The sequence below is a fragment of the Nyctibius grandis genome, chromosome 1, assembly GCF_013368605.1.
Source record: "Nyctibius grandis isolate bNycGra1 chromosome 1, bNycGra1.pri, whole genome shotgun sequence".
NCBI classification, from domain to species: domain Eukaryota; kingdom Metazoa; phylum Chordata; class Aves; order Nyctibiiformes; family Nyctibiidae; genus Nyctibius; species Nyctibius grandis.
In genome coordinates, this window is record NC_090658.1 from 44352644 (window position 1) to 44370030 (window position 17387).

General features: G+C 40.3%; 1 protein-coding gene across 1 annotated transcript in view; it reads left to right on the forward strand.

The window, feature by feature from the left end:
- Positions 1 to 3081: 3081 nt before the first annotated feature.
- NID1 (nidogen 1) overlaps positions 3082 to 17387 on the forward strand; it is a 51203-nt gene continuing 36897 nt past the window's right edge. The window contains exons 1-7 of the mRNA XM_068406273.1: positions 3082 to 3285; positions 10459 to 10758; positions 11955 to 12184; positions 12822 to 13249; positions 14347 to 14496; positions 15792 to 16043; positions 17183 to 17383. Of these exons, the coding sequence (XP_068262374.1) occupies positions 3082 to 3285; positions 10459 to 10758; positions 11955 to 12184; positions 12822 to 13249; positions 14347 to 14496; positions 15792 to 16043; positions 17183 to 17383 (1765 nt within the window). The remainder of the gene's footprint in view (positions 3286 to 10458; positions 10759 to 11954; positions 12185 to 12821; positions 13250 to 14346; positions 14497 to 15791; positions 16044 to 17182; positions 17384 to 17387) is intronic.

Consider the following 17387-nt stretch of genomic DNA (forward strand, 5'->3'; position numbering starts at 1 on the left):
CTGAGGTCAAAATCTGTTGGGCTGTCTTGTCCCATGATCAAATACAGAATTATTCCTTAAGGTCTGTTGTTTAGTAATCCGACCAACCTAGTGTTGGACTACTCAAAGCTTTCTGTCATTCCACTATGCATAATCTATGATTTTTCTGAAAATAGACCCCATGGTAAGGAAGCACTTTCTGATGTTTGGTTTCATGGCTTCTTTTAGTTATTTTGATCTCCTAGCTATCTGTACTCCTCAAACTCACCCATATAATTCCTCCATCTGTTTGGTAGCACTCTTCAGATACTTGCATTGAAGACACTCCATATCTTTGACAAAGATGTTAATCAAATTTCCTCCCTGTTATCATTTAGCCAAGTATACATGTTCGGATCTTTAACAGTTCCTTGTACATCACTCCCTCTGGTTCTCTGATCTTTTTTTATTGTTTCACTCTGAATTGTCTCCAGTGGTGAATTTTGTGTGAGATCTCTGATCTCACAAGTCACCTCTCGAAAAGCAGTGTCATTATATCCCTTTAGGGAATGTCACTTACCTCCTTGTAACACAATAAAACCTACTCGTTTGTTGTAGAGGATCTCCGTGCCTGCTCTGGGGATGCTGTTGCTTTGTAAACTGCTGTCATATCTGATTTATAATCCATTGAAAATGTGGTGTTCTTCTTGGCATTTACTAGCTATGTTCTGGAAGACTTTTCTCAATGATGTGTTAGCTGGTGATATTTAATTTTGCATCTGAATACATTTCTTCCCTTCTTAAATCTCGCTGAAGTCTTTTGCATTCTCCATTCTGGTTGGTGTTAGCAATTAATATCTCCCGATTAATTACATTGTATGTAAGCATGCTTTTCCATCCCTTTTTCAGGTCATTATTGAAGATGCTAGAAAGGAGAACTGAAATTTCTTTTTTTAATCTTAGAACTAACAATTCTCATTACTCCTCACAGTGGGAGCTGCATACAACTTATTCAACTACAACAGAAACACTGCAATCCTCTTAACGTAAAAATAGACTAAACAATCACAATGGATGAAGGATTTACCATAATATGGCTATTACTCTGTGTTTTAAACATGCAGATGTAGATAATTAACTCTTCAGCCTTCAAAACAATTGCAAATTTACTACAGTAAGTTTCTGGCTTCCCAGTGGTCCTCATCCTCCAAATTCTGGACGTAATACTAGCAAATCATGTGGATCTGAGAGGAAAACGTTACCCTCTCAGAGGTTTCTCCTTGTTGTGCTTGTATCTTCCTCTTGTTGAGGTTGACTTTCATATTGAGGGAGAATGTGGCTATGGAAAACTTCAAGCCTAACAGAAACGACATTTTTATGTTGTGAATGTGTATGTGGGGTTCTGAAGGTGTTATGGGGTTTAATTTAGGCTTTCTTTTTGGTATGGAGCTGCATTGCACAAGCACATCAGTTCTGCAGGTTTGGAAGTAGGTTTATGCTGGAGAGGGGAAGTTGTAATGGGAGGGTGATTTTGTGGTGAAGGCAGTTGGTTGTATGCCAGTGAACACATTTAATGTGGGTAAGAAGTTACAGTTTGCTTAACTGCTTGTAGCTTAAGTATCCATTTGTCAAATGAGGAGAAAGATATCTCAGCTGGGTATCTTGAGGTATCTTTGTGGATATGACTATGCTGAGGTATGGTGGTGATCCAGCTAAGGGACTACTTTTGTAGCAGTGGTTAGCCAGACATCCCTGAATCCACCAGTGACTGTCTTATGGGCTCTGAAAATATGGAGGGAAGTTACAGGTGGAAGTACAGCGAGAACTGAATTGTGTGGAGGGAAGACTTGTCTCCCTCCCAGACCACCGTGCTACTTGTCTCAGTGACTGTTTTCATTGAAATATAGAAGTCAATTGTAAATGGTTGTTAGTGATAGTAACGGTGATTAGATAGACAGACGTGTTTCTCTCCTATGAGTTACAGCTCTGCCCTGGAATGTCTTGTGCTCTTGCAATTCGACAAATGCAAAATTATGTTTTCTTACCAAAAAAATGAACAGGTGTTTAAAGAAAATTAAGAAGCCGTGTAAAAAGCGTGTGGGTAGCGTTTCAGCTGCCTTCCCTCAGGTGATTTTCTGCTGTAAACATTCTGTGGAAATATCGTGGCATACACTTTACTGGACAAGATTTAATCCTTAAACACTGCTGTCTTCACTTGAAAGCTTTAGGAAAAATATATGAAATATATCCATTCTTCAGTTGCTTCTGAGTGTTTCTGGGGAGCAGGACTAGGCTGTAAAACAAGAAGACATAATCGAAAGAATGTATTTAGATGCCCCATATTTCTTTTCTATGTATCTCATATCATCAGTGAGTTTTCATTTACAGGTTTTTGTTTAGTTTTATTTTACGATCAAATGCAGCTCTGACATTGATGGTGTTAACTTATGAAACACACTCCCAGTGTATTTCTTCATTTTCCCCCGATAATAAACACCTGGTGTCAAAATGATTGCAGAAGACAGCGTGGGGACTGATATTTTTGTTTCCCGTTGATTTAGGTACTTTGTTTCGGCGCTTTAGCCCTTGGCACACTAGTGGAAGGTACTGCAGCTGCTGGGATGACTTTGAGTCCGCCTTTCCCAAACCAGCGCAGGAACCCCCACCGGTGCTGGGAGAGAGCCGTAGCGTTGGAGGCATCTGTCGGATGCCCACAGCCCCGCACCGCGTTACCTTCCCGAGTTCCTCTCCCCACAAGCGATACGCTCTGATCCCGAAAGCGGCTGAGTCCCACCAGCCCAGCGGCCCCGAGCGCTCCTGGAGACCGTGCCCGCCCGTGCCGGAGGTAACGCCACTTTTCTCTCGCAGGCTCAAGGGCTCGGGCGAAGCCCCGAGCCGGGACCGAGCCCCCCTCGCTCTGCCCCCGCCCCGGGCTGTGGGAGCGGGCCCCGGGGGGTCCCGGCGGCGGGCGGAGCCGTGCCGTGCCGGGGGCGCCCCGGGGGGCCGTGGGTCCCGCCCGCCCCCCGCGCAGCCATTGGCCGCGGCGCCGCGTCCCGGCCAGCCCGGCCCCGCTGCCCGCGCTTATAGCGGCGGGACGGCGCCGCCGCGCCGGGAGCCGCCGGGATGCGCGCCGCGCCGAGCTGCCCGCGCTGGGCGCTGCTGGCCCTGGCGCTGCCCCTGGCGCTGCCCGCCCAGCGGCTGGCGCTGCTGCCGCACGGCGAGGAGCGCGGCGACGCCGCGCTGGAGCCCGGGGACGATGCGCGCTCGGCGGCGCTGGAGCTGAGCACGGCGCTGCGCTTCTACGGCGCCGCCGTCCGCTCCCTCTACGTGAGTGTGGGGCCGGGAGGGCGCGGGGCCCCGCTCCGGCTGCCGGAGGGTCGGAAAGGCTGATGGGGGCTCCCCGGGGGGTTTGTCGCCTCTTGCCGTGGTGCTGCCTGGCTTTGGGTTGGTGCGTGGTGGTGCTTGTTGGGTTTCACATCGGTCGTGTGAGCGCCGTGGTCAGAGGTCGGTCCAAAGAGCTTTATTGTTCCAGTTGTGCTCAGTCAGGTATGAGGCCGTGTTAATTTCCTTCACTGTTGCTGATTCTTTGAGATACACAGTCTGCGGAGGCAATGCAACAGGAGGGTAAAGAGAATGTGATCGGTTATCCAGAGTGAACACTATCCCCAGGCGTTTTCTGTGCTCCCAGCTAAGAAACATCCTTGTTGTGGTCTATGTTTTATATGCTTCAGCATGCCAAAGTCACAAAACTGAAACTACGAGTGTCTAGCGAGCAGCCTGACATGTCTGAGACTTGCACCTCTTAGCACTGAGAGTGCTGTTCTGCCTCTTAATGTCTTGGGCATTCTCAGGTGTTCATTGCTCAAGGCTCTCGTGGGTAGGGGAAATACACATCCAGAGCTACCGCAGGCTTTGGGCTGCAGGCAGACCTCAGCCATGTGTGCGTGCCTCAGAGCAGAATTTACATCCCAGAGTTGTGTGTGCGTGTTTATGGCTAGTGGAGGACGCTTGGTATATGAAAGTGGGATTGAAAACAGATTGTCTGTCTGGAGCAGAGCTGCTTAAAAGTAGCCAGAAAAAAAAATGGTTAAAATGGCAGCACGTCTTCAGAATACTGCAAAAGTACTGGCTGTTTTATCATTGCTGCTTTTCCCCTGAAGCCTCATCTAGGCCGGCAGCTGAAGGTGCTAACTAGCATATTTAGAGAGGTCTTAGTACGGAAGGCTCGGTGTGTTTAGTGCGTTAATCTGATCAAGTTAAAACCCACCTCCCTGTCCAGATAAACCAATGTGCTTTAGCATCATGGGTCTAAGATGCAACTTTGGGGACTAATCTACATGGAGACTCTTGGGAAACTAGACCTCCATGTGGCCCCAGTCGTTCAGAATTTGATGTAGTTTCCACGTACTTGAGTCCGTTCTATGGATATTCACTGAAGATTTAACATGCTTGCATTGCACTGTATTATATTAGTGCTGCCACTTAAGCTGTGCTCTTTTTCATTGTTGTCAGTGCCCCTACCTAGATAAATCCTGAAATCACATCTGAAATCCAAAGTTTTGAGGGATTCAACTTAAGCCTTTGTGGAAAATGAGCGTTGTTAACTGAGGCTGGCAGTAAAGACAAAGTAATTCACAAGTATTAAGTGGAGTTCAGACTCCAGTTTGACCCTTAGTTTGTTGTCTTGTCACCCATACTCAGTTTGGTCACTGATTAGCCAACCCAAGTAAAAAATACACTTTTTGAAGCACAGACATATTCTTGAAAGATAGTGGGCTGTGTATCCAGTCACTGAGAAGCAAAGATAACAAGTAACTTGTCAGATAAGTAACAGAAAGCAGACAGAGTTTTCACAAAGCAGTACCTTTAACAACACTAGGTTTCTTTAGTTTAATGATCTTGTTACTTGCCCATGCCATAAAACAGGAATGGTTCTAGTTAGTTTTTTGTCTGGAAGAATATCTGAATAGAGGCTATTCCAGAACCACTTTTAGGGCTCTTAGAGCATGATTACTCAGTACTAAGGATGGTGATTTTAATACAGGCAAAGTCTGATAATGAATGGTATTTCAGTGTCAATCTACATAGTATGCAGAGGCTTTAACTTGCATTTAATCTGTCACAAGTATTGCAAGACAGAAGCATAATACAAACTGTATGGGAGTAGGGAAAGGAGAAGTACACTTGTTAAGAAAAGGTATTGAGCAGTCTTAAGTGCACCTTCACAATACACAGTATTATTGTATATTGGCAGTTAGTACTTATTAAGCTCTATGATGTTATTCAGTAAGCAGAATTTACCAAAATATTGCTAGTTGATAGTAAATATTATCAAGCTGATACAATTAACATATGGTATCGGTAGAAATACATCATAATACTTAAAGGAATTCCTGGATCAGATTTTGAGTTGTTGTGATGAAATACGTCTTTCTTTATGGTTCACCAGGATAATGTGATAACCTTATCTTAATTTTTGAGTGCTTGAGTTTTGCAAGTTTTGCCTCCAGTCAGTTGAAAATTTATGTGAGTTCTGTTTTTTCCAACAGTTGAGAAGCTGAGTTGTTTGAGTTAGGTCTACACGTGAATAAAACGGCAAGTTCTGAGGAACGATTATTTAATATCAACTTGTCATATAATCCCTGGCAACAAAACATCTTTTCTTTTCATAGACAGAAGAGAGAACTTTTATTTACTATAAGTGGAAGCAGGCTTTCACGTACTGTAATCTTCAATATGGTCTTTTCCTATGCAAGGTTTATAACATCAGATCCTATCACTAACCCATACTGATCGGTTTGTTTTAATAGCACACTTTTATTAAGGCTTTTTCAGTTTACACTAGGGCTCACTGATGTGGAGAAGCTAAAGGATTAGGGATTGCTTCCTTTTAGGGAAGAATCAGAGTCCTTTAAGGCAAGCTTGGATCAATTTGTTAGTCGTTACTTTTATTAACTTCCTAAATTAATAGTTTGTCATGTTTATATTAGAAAATTTTGCTACTTTAAGTCAACTGGCACTTCATTATACAAATAAATTCAATTTTTCTAAACTCTCTTACTCAGAAAGATCCAAGTCCTCAAAATGCCTAGTAACTGAACAGGGAAAAATACCTCATTTGTTTGAAACTTTAATTTTTGTTATACACACACAGATACACTTTTTCTTTCAAAGTACTTTGTTACTTTGCACTTCTTTCTCTTCACTTGGTTTTTCAGGGTGGATCTATAAAAGAGCGTGTGTGATTTCTTCTGCTACAAATCGCGAATGTATGTTAGCTATGTGTGTAATCCAGAAGTTTAACATGCTAAAAATACATCTGTGTTAGTTCTTGTCAAGTTAAATAGTATTATACCCTAAAAGGAAAGATGTACAGTACAGCTGGTCTTCAGACAACGCCCACCTGAGGCCTTTTTTTTTTTCTGCTTTCCTTTTTGACAGGAATGATACTTTAATGAAACCCAGTACTTAGTCTGAATTACTTCTCTTTATTTTGGGGTTCAGACTTTAACCTATCTGTGTGACCTTAAAAGGAACAGTGGAAAGTTAAATCGTACTGTTCACCATCTTTGTCAATATAAATGTATTGTTAAATCTGAAAATGAAAAACATTTTTTTAGTAATGATGCGTGTTCTTTCTCTATGCTAAAATCTCTTCACAAAGTGAGCAGTTTTTGTATTTATTTTCATTTAATGGCTTGTAGATGTTTTCTGGGTGATAGAGTACTTGCAACCAAACATTCCCTTAACATTTGAAACTGAACTGTCTCATTTATAAACTACAAACAAATGAAAATGAGGTTGGCATTTTCACATCTCCTTAATAAAATTACTTGTTGCATTTAAGTTTTTAGCAAGATAGGAAATGAATAGTCGGAAGCATGCCTCCCTAATAGGTGAAAAGTGGAAGGCCAAATTTTAGGTACTTTCTTCTGTAGTAGTTTCTTCTTTCTACTTTGTTCTGTAGTATTACTAGTCCTGGTTGTATTTTCTCTTAATGTTATTTTAATCTCTGCCATAAATGGGGGACCACGTAGCCGCAAAGTCTGCACACATCAAATCTGATGAAGAGCATGGAATTTGTTTAAAATACTTAAAACATCAGTCATCTCTCACAAGAGGATTTAGAGTGGGAGCAGGGGTGCTTGTGTACAAAAAGTGTAAGCAAGAAGAAGGAAGGGAAAAACTTTTAATTTGCTCTAAATTATTACTCTAAATGTGGAGTGCATCTACTTGCTAAAATGTCTTAAGGGCCACCATCATCCCTACTGTCTTCCAGTGGTATAGTATAATTGGTGGCTTTTAATTTTTAGGGAAAGTTTTAGCTTTGCTTTATAGGGATGTGAGGCATTTTTCTAGTGATTACAGATGATGTTCTGGGAACCTTTCTGGACTAGACCTCTGTTGCATGGCTGCCTGCAATTGCAGGGTCTAGACTGGGGTAACCCATGCTGTCTTTTTAGTTCTGTATTCCTAAAATTCATAGTTCACCTTAGGATCTGGCCACTGTGAAGTCACAAATGATTAGAGGAAAAATTATCACAATATTCAGCTTCTCCTCCGCCTTTCTAACATGACCTGCATTCCCATCATGCTTGTGCAGATTATATACTGCTTATATATCTTAGATATACTGTTCATGCTTAAAGCCAACTTCCCATTTGTTACGATCTTAACTTTTTTAGTATTTTTCACTGTAGCAGCTAATGAAATTACACATCTGCAGACAATACAGTCAGCATTCATCAAGCCATTTTAAAAGTAAATTCTGATATACCATGTGAACTATTTGCTAAGTTCAGCTAATGATTCCTGCTAACCATTACATACCAAGCTGATTGACCACTAGCCTGTGGCAGGGGGCATTCTCTGACCCCCTGGGTAGCCACAGGAGGGTTCAAGGTATAGGTGTGTGCTGTACATGAAGGGGTGGTTAGTAGTACGAGTTCCCGTGCTACACTTTTTCCGATTTGCTATATGTGGTGGTAGTAATGGTGGTCCAGATTTTAAAGGATGTTGCCAAGACATATGTAGCCAACATCCCTGACAGGCTTGCATAGCCTGCAGTTTCCCTGTGTCTTGAAGAATATATGTAGTACTGACCTCCTTGTTTCCAAATGTATATGGTAGAAAAGGGGAAGAAAAATTTGGAGAAAATGAGAATGATCAGAGACAGGGAACAGCTCTTACAGAGGGAGTGCGTGAATAGGCTGAGGGTCTTCATTCTGGAGGAGAAATTACACAGGGTGAGAGAATGGGTAAGATTTGACTGTATGTCCCAATACGAAACTAGGGGCCATCAAATGAAGCTGTGAGCCAGGCTGAAAATAAACAAAAGTAGGAGAGACCTCAGGGTATGAGTCACAGATCTGTGGAATTCCTTTTTAAGGGATTTTGTGGATGCATAAGGTTTATATGTGTTGAAGGGAAGACTTAACAAATACGCGAAGGAGATCCACTGAGGATGAATAAACAGTCAAACCACAGGGAATCCCTTGAGCTGAATGTGGCTGGAGGCTGGTTGGAGGAGTACGTGCATGTCCTTCTCTTGTTCTGCTGAATCCGTAAGCTAGGAGGTACGGCTGGGGACAGGCAACTGGGCTAGATGGCCTTGCGGTCTGAGTCACAGTGGCCATTCTGACCCTCTTCCAAGCATTCATGAAGATGGCATAACATTGTGAACATCTTGACCACGTGAAAAGATCAGCAGCAGTTAGTTCTTCTTGGACTTGGAAGAATCCCTGTGAATGAGATAAACCTGTGGGAGATTGCAGTTTTAGTTTCATAGCTTGTAGTGCCAGTTTTGGGACCTCTGTCCCTTTCTGAGTCATCTGCCTGTGTAGCAGCAGCTCTAGAGCGATGAGTGCCTGGCTGCCTGCAGGTAGTCAGATGTGTCCTGTTATCAGGTAGTCAAACACTTGGAAATACATTTGTGTGTGTCTGATTCATACAGTGCCATACACTGAAGGGCCTGGAACAAAAAGCTGTGTGTGAGCAGTTTATGCACTGTCTCAAGGCCTGACGCCGGTAGTGTTGCTTGCTTCTTCTGTGTGCGTGAGAGTCAGCTCTGGTTTGCCAAGGGAGTTTGGCTGTCACACTTGGGCATGCCCTAGCATCTGCCTGTATGTATGTATTTTTTTTTTAGTCGGAGGTGATTGGCTGTGAGTCATCATCTCACTGAGCCAGTATATATGCATTTTCAGACCAAGAGTTTCACTTATATATGTTAATGCTTTTTTTTTCTTTTTTTTCCACTCAAGTAATAGAGTCAGTTTTCCACAGGATTGTGTCAGGGCACTCAGCAGGAAGGGAATTTACAGGGTGGCCTGTATCTACTATAGATATTCTGTTCCTGTTTTCCTCTATAGCCTCTGGTATAGGAGCTGTGCACAGAGCTTATTTTAAGAGTGAGCAGCAGCTTGTTGCAGTCAACCTTGCACAGTAGCAGAGAAGTTTCTAGGAGGATGATTGTAGTGAAGTGAAGTGACTGGACAGTCAAAGAGACATTTGTACATCTTCCCAGAAGACTTTCACCCAAGCTATTACAATATTTAAGCATGGAACAGTTTTTTGTGTGGGCATCTATGTGCGGATTGCTTCTTTGCTCAGAAGTTCTGTCAGCTTCTGAGGCAGTGCTGTAGTCGCAAGGAAAGCTCAACTGACCCACTTGCATCCTGACTCCCTAACCAGGTTTTTGTGGGAATGACGTAGCCTGTTGTGTCATGACTTACGTGTGTGTGTGGGACAAGACAGAGCTGTTCAGTTTATCCTTTCACCCTCCTTTTTTTTTTTCATCGACATCAGACTTTCTTAGGAATGGGCAGCTTTCTGAACTGTTCAGATTAAGCATTCTCCTCTGCCTTCACAGTAGAAGTCCAGATTCCCAGGGCTAATGATATGACTTTGATAAAGCTTCTCTGTAGTCCACTCTGCTTTATGCTAGGTAAGAATCTAGCTCACTGGTTAACTGGAAAAGTAACTGTTGCAAATATTTGCTTCATCCTTACCATCCCCGGTCATGCTCTTGTAAAACTGCTTTTCAGGAGAGTAACAGCTAAAAGTGAGAAAAGCTTTTGGTCATCTGGGGGGGTCTGTACACAATTCTTGACAGACTCACAGATGGGTTGTGCTGGGTCTTGGTCTGAGAAAGACTTGGAAACTTGTGATATGTGGTGGTTATGTATATCTTTGTTAGAAGAGGCAATAAGTGTCTGAAATCTAAATAGCTGAAATCTTTATCTAGGGAAAAAAGGTTGGTCTATCTGTAAAGTAGACCTCTGATTTTGAGCAACTGAAATCCTAGGACTCCTGACATGGGATACAAAACAAAAATTCAGTTAAATTCAGTTTGAAAAAATTCAGTTATTTTGCAAATACAAGACTGACTTTTGACTCAGTTTCTTTTGGAAATGCAATGAAAATATTGTGATCTAGAGCACATAGGTGTGGGAGACAGCCATATGAACAGTATCTGTCTTATAATTTCCACCTTTTTATTAGGTTGCCACTAATGGGATTATTGCAGTGAACAAACCTTCAAGTGAAGAAAAGTATCTTGGTCAATTTCCAGTCAGTTTTGGGGCTATTGCTCCTTTTATGGCTGACCTGGACACAACAAATGGACGTGGAAATGTATATTACAGAGAAGATTCATCCTCAGATGTCTTGCAGCTTGCATCAGATTATATCAAAAGAGGTTTTCCTGAGACTACTTTTGATCCCAGCAGTGTTGTCATTGTTACCTGGAAGCTCGTGGCTCCTTACCAGGCACCAGGAGGAGATCATACTTTGGAAGAAAAGGTGAATGTTAATCAGAGCTTTAAGACGTGTTGGACACATGTTCAGCTGAAGTGTAAAACCGTAACCTGTTGTTTTGAAGGCTTGAATTCCTTTGTGTTTAAATGAATCCTGTACAGTTAAGAATGTATTTTGTTGTTGAAAAGGCTGTAGCAAAATAGGAGTTTCCAGGATTTTTACTTGATTTTTATTTTACAGTATTTTATTAATTCAAAAGAAAATGCTTGAGTCTACATAGCTGATTTCTTTGTATTCCCTGACAACTCTTACTTTGAATGTTAAGCGTGATGTGGTAATAACTGAAATAGTAGGATATCCTGCCCTCCATCTGTGCAATATAATCCAGTTGGCTTGCATTTTTCAACAGACTCTTATGTCAATATCAAACTATCTAAAATCTGATAGGTATACGGACTAATAGCAACTTCAAACTGTGAATCGCTTTTGGACAGATGACATTGCATCCACAAAAGGTCATGCTTTGTAGCTAGTGTTGAATGAAGAAGCAGTTAGAAGTTATTTTTTGTATTACTTGCAAACCATTTTCACTTTTTAAACCATGTTAGTTACTATCCTGCAAAGATATGTAGCTTATGCACCATAATTATCCTAGCTGTTGAGCCTGCTCACAATGTATACAGTTGAGGACATAACCACAAGTTAGCAAATCTTATTTTGTCAAAGATTAATTTCTTGTGCCTGACTTGACACAACCGTTGTGTTCACAGTAATAATTCTGCACACTGGTAGCAATGAATAGCTGATGTCTGAGGTACTGTCGTGATGGTTCCTACAGTATGTAGGAGTGTTCCTACAGGAAAAGACGCTTGCAGCAACATGAAACTTGAACTCTTCTTTAAATATTCTGTTTACAGAATTTTTCTATTTAGTCTAGCACATCACTTTTTATTTTAAGGAGATGATATAGCATCCTATGCACGTTACAGAACTTAGAATTGTTATGGTTTAGGTAGCCTCTCCAGCTATTTCCAAACAGATTTAACTTACCTTTGATAATGCTTTCTTTTTAATGTTTATGCATGCTAAAGCTAAAACTGAATTAGCAAAACACAAGCTTGCGTAATATAGATTTCTAGGAAGTACATGATGTATTATGTGTGATGGAAATCCTGATTTTGACTTTTGTCTATCTTGACTGTTTTTCCATGAGTAAATGGGTGTTAAATTTTTTTCCACAGAGAAACACATTCCAGGCTGTTTTAGCCTCTTCTGACTCCAGTTCCTATGCTATTTTCCTTTATCCAGAAGATAGTTTGCAGTTCTATAGTACATACTCCAAGAATGATGATGGAAAGATTCCTGCTATGGTTGGCTTTAGTCAAGCCTCTACAAACTACTACTTTTGGGAAAAACCAGGATCCTACAATGTCATTGCTAATGATGAAGACAGCATTAGAAACCTGCACAAGTATGCTTTTTTGTTTGTTCAAACTCCCCAAGAAAACATCAGAGTTCCACGTTTTTTTCAGTTGTAGCATGAGTCAATGAGAAATAATAAGATCCCATTAGCCATTGCATAAGAAATCGCAAAGTCTACCACTGATAAATATCTACCCTCTTGAGGAATATGAGGACTTTGGTCTAATTTGTCAAAAGTCCATAGTTCCATTGCCACTGGTAGGAGCTTATGTAGACTTAGCCCTCCTAAAAATAGGACCACTTAAGACTTTAACTCTCTATCGTGGGCAGTCTTTTTTTGAAAGAAAAAGTGAACAAAAAGGAAAGAGAATGAATTAGAAAGTTCTAGTAGGTGTTACCAAGATCTTTGTGACCCAAATATCTCATTCTGTTCCCATCGCTTTGGAGACAATAAAGCTAGAAATTCTCAAGAAGAGAGCTCTGGGTGTGGAGAAAAAAATGATATCCAAACTGTCAGGGGTGGTTTATAGCTGAATAAACTGTACGTGTAGATAAGTATGTAGATAAGATAATTCGACAGTTTTGTCCTGATATTTCTCAGTGAAGGATAACATTTTGTGTAGGCTAGAAATACCACACAACTTGTATTTGGTCATTTTGATTTGGCATGTGCTTCTCTTCGATAGAAGCAGCAACGCTGGGAAGCAAGGTGTCTGGGTGTTCGAGATTGGTAGCTCATCTGACAGTATTGTGCCTGCCAAGATCAGCAACGTTTTGGAGAGCCTAGAGTCCAATGAACAAGACCAGGAGGTGACTTCAAAACCATTTATGTCAGACTATGGCTCCACGGAAATAAGACATCCGTATGTCACCAGTAGTACAGACAGCACAGAAGAGGATCAGCACCGTGTTACGTATAGTGTTCCTCAGCTAGCTGCAGAAGACTTTCTGACTTCATACCAAGATGTAACAGGAACACCTTCAACTGAGTCTTTTTACAGTCATCAAGATTTCCCGACAGCAAAAGCTCCACCTCGCCAGTTCCAGGTCCAGCAGTTCCCTCCAGAGCAACCGCAAGTCATAGATGTGGAAGAATTTGATGAAACTGGTATAGGTAAGGTCTTTTGTACAGCTTGGGTCCTACTAAGATGGATAAGCTGCAGAAAAACCAGAGGCAATTGAACTACTAAAGAAATAATCTTTCCTTCTCACTACCTTCATTTCTGAAAATCCAGACACATTTAATAAGTTTGTGTTATTCATTGAGGTAGTTAACTTAGATGTCACCTCAGGTTCAGATCTTGCCAGTCAAGTAAACTAACTCCCCAGTCAAGCTCGCAGGGCAGCACATTTACAGTGTGTCTGTGGAACCTGAATCCCTCTGCAGGAAACCTTCCTATAGAGATAATTGTATTCCTAAAGCTGACTCATTCTTAGGGGGAGCTGATTTCCCTATCTCTTTTGCCCAGGGCTGCTGTTAAAGATATGATCTTAACTTTAATAGCTGCATTAAGTGGCTGTTCCTGATAAGGATTTTATGATCAGTTTTACTGAAACCTAGCTTTTTTCCTTTCATAGATGTGTTACTGAATACAGGTGATTTAATAAAGATTGGGAATACTAACTATTGTAAAAATTCTTGGCTAGATGTTCATGGCCTGAAGTTTTACAAGGGTGGGATTAGCAATTTTAACTTCTGAGGAAGTGTTTATAGAAAATTCAAAACAGTGTGACTGACTGCCCAGATGTTAATTTTTTCTTGAAGGAGATGTGAGAATTGCTATAGGGTAAGCCAATTAGGATTACAAAGTGCATCAACTGGTGCACGGTCTTGGGTACCATACTGATGTGTTCAGTTCTGAGTTTGGAAAGGCTCTTTATTTTGTTTTGGTTTGGAAACAAGGACAGGTTAAAATTATTGTGTGTTAAGTTTTGCCGAGACAGTTTAACTGATCTGTTTAATATAGATCTGATGAAGTCAATAGAACTAAACAGTTTTCTAACATCTGAAGCCACAATATTTTCTGCAAAATAGTAGACCGTTACTTGCATATTGCAAGGTTAGCAAAAATCAATTGCAATTGTTTGTTTTACTTAAAGAGAAAAAGAAAAAACTAACCAAGCGAGTCTAGACATTTTTAAACTAAACCAGAGATATGTGAATACTGTAGTAATTACATGAAGTGTAAGTGTCTGGTCTTATTTTTACAGTGTTTCGCTACCACACAGATGTACAACAGACCTGTGCTAACAACCGCCACCAGTGCTCTGTTCATGCAATTTGCAAAGATTATCCCAACGGATTTTGTTGCAGTTGTATTGCTGGTTACAAAGGAAACGGCAGACAATGTGTAGCAGAAGGTAACTTCTTTGAAAATTGGGTACATAAGCAGCAATTACACATGGCATTCTTGAACAAGACTACCTGTTTTCAGTACTAAAAAAGACGTGGTTAAATACTATTTGGAAGACATTGCTGAGATGTATTGAAAGGTATTTTAAGTGAGCTATACTTTCTAAGATGGTATGATTTTTTTGAATGAAGCGAATTATTTTAGGTGGTCAATTATACGCGTTATGCATTTTAACATGGCTTTCTAGAAAAATTAAACTCTTCTGTAACTGACATGATTTAATAGATAGCATAACATCCAGTGTTTTTTGCTAGAACTGGTCGTGGAGTTCCAAGGTGTTATAATCTGATATGGCCCTCACTCTAGAAATGGACAGTTCAAAGGGGATAAACAAATTAACTTTGATCATCAACCTAAAGAGCATGGCTCATCTTTGTCTGGCTCTTAAGCTCCTTTACTAAAGGGCTAATCTGCCAGGTTTTTGTTAGATACCCATTTAAACTTTGTTCCTGTGTAAAATCCATAAAGGAATTTCTTATGTATACACTTGTAATCCTCATAGTGACTTGACTCAAGAGTATAGAAGCATTTCAACAACTAAAATAGCTGACTGCAGACTTTGTGTTTTATAAGGAGGGAAAGCAAAACCTACTAATTGGATTTCAGTTCATAAAATTGAATTTTACAGAGAAAGAAAAGAAGGATCTGATGATAATGGAATTTGAATTTGCATGTAGGAAATTATATACAGAAGAAAACTAGCAATCCAAAGTAGCTACTTCAGTAAAACAAGGATAGTCTTAAAACAGTCAATAGTTTCGAGTCAAGAAATAGAATAGGTTAGAATAATAGATCAATTATTCTAACACCTAATGGCATTAGCCTTCTAATAGGGAATGAACAAATTTACGTTCAGTAGGTATTGATATGATGTGTGATCTTCAAAAGGAGTTTCCATATGCCACTTATTGTCAGAGATACTGTAACAGTGTAGTCTGTTTATGGAGTTATCCTTGCAGACAAAACTGTTACTAAGGATAAAGGGCATCTCTTCAGGCAATTTTGGCCACTTAATCATCTGTATAATGACAACACACACACACACATGTGTACCTGTGTACATATGTAAGCAAATTAACACACTGTTTGTAGGCAGTTTCCTGTCTGTTGTGTTCTGTGAGCATTTGTTTGCCATTTATTTCAACACTAATATCTTTGAACATAGTGAACGCTCTGAACACATTCCTTCGAGGGTATGTGAGAACTGTCATTTTGTTCTGATGTATTGTATTGATTTGCCAGGTTCTCCTCAGAGAGTCAACGGGAAGGTCAAAGGAAGAATCTTTGTAGGAAATAACCCCATTCCAGTTGTATTCGAGAACACTGATCTCCACTCCTATGTTGTGATGAACCAAGGGCGTGCCTACACTGCTATCAGCACAATCCCAGAGACTTTGGGGTATTCTTTACTGCCTCTTGCCTCTATTGGAGGTATCATAGGATGGATGTTTGCTGTGGAACAGCAAGGATATAAAAATGGATTCAGTGTTACTGGTAACTTCTAAATTAAAATAATGTTCAAAAGCTGTGCTATGCTTTCCTCTGTCTTGAGAGAAAAGAAATGTGTATTTAGAAGCAATATAGGATGAAAACATGTTTATTCTGAGCTGCAAATGGATTGCTTTGTAATCAAACTTTTAACCATTTTTCTTGTTTGCAATGTATAGATATTGGGCTTTTTAATTTACTGTCGGTGCACAAGCACATAAGTCTGTTAGAAAGAAGAATGGCTTGGCCAGTTCCTGTGCAAGACAGAGAGTATTGAAAAGGATCTGATTTTTGGTACTAGAGTGTACAGAGCTACTGAAAAAAGCTATCTCTACACCTACAAGAGGTCTAACATGTTAATTGCCTGAGTGTACCGATGGAGCAAAAGAGAAATGAAAATCTGACCTCATGAAGGTCTGAAATTCTTAACAGAAGCAATTCCTGCATGAGATGCAAATGATTCTGTTAACTTATTTGAGCGAAACTGCAGTTCACAATTACAGCTTTTCATAAGAGTTTGAGGCTAAATCTGGTTGTTTGTGCACATGAATTCAAGCTGTAGATCAAATATTTTCTAGGAGAACATGTGTTTCTTTTTAAGATTTTATCCTTTACAGCCCTGTACCATGAATTTAGTTGAACATAACTTTTTATTTTGGGGTTTTCTTGGATTTGATGTGTTTGAAGTTTGTTCTGGAATTGACAGCATACATTTCACTTGGTTTTGATTTGGCAACAGATGTTTGGAAACAGGATTTAAAATTTTTTTTTAACTCACTGTATTCCTACTGGAGGTTTTCCCTAAAACGTACAACTAACTCCTTTGCCATTTTAACTGGTAGGATAAGACATACTACTATTAGCTTTGTTGGAACATTTTTTTAACTTAAAAAAGTCTGTTTCTTCAGGCTTAGTTGCAATTTAGCGTGTTCAGTGCTTAAGAAAAGATTATCCTTGCATTATCCAAGGATATTATCAGTATACATCTGAAAGTTATTTCTGTAGAAACCTAAAGCATTAGCAATTATGCTGCATCAAAGCTTGCAGAAAATAGTAATATATATGTTATCTACTAGAAGCAATACTTTGAATAGAAGGATTCATGAAACCGCTATTAAGTGGTTTAACTAATGCTGTTTCTTTAGGTGGCGAGTTTACACGGCAAACTGAAGTTACTTTTCTTGGCAACAATGAGAAGCTGGTTATAAAGCAGAAATTCAGTGGAATTGATGAGCATGGTCACCTTACCATCAGCACAGAAATGGAGGGCAGAATACCTGAGATCCCATCTGGCGCATCAGTCCATATTGAACCATACACTGAACTCTATCACACTTCTAGTTCTGGTAA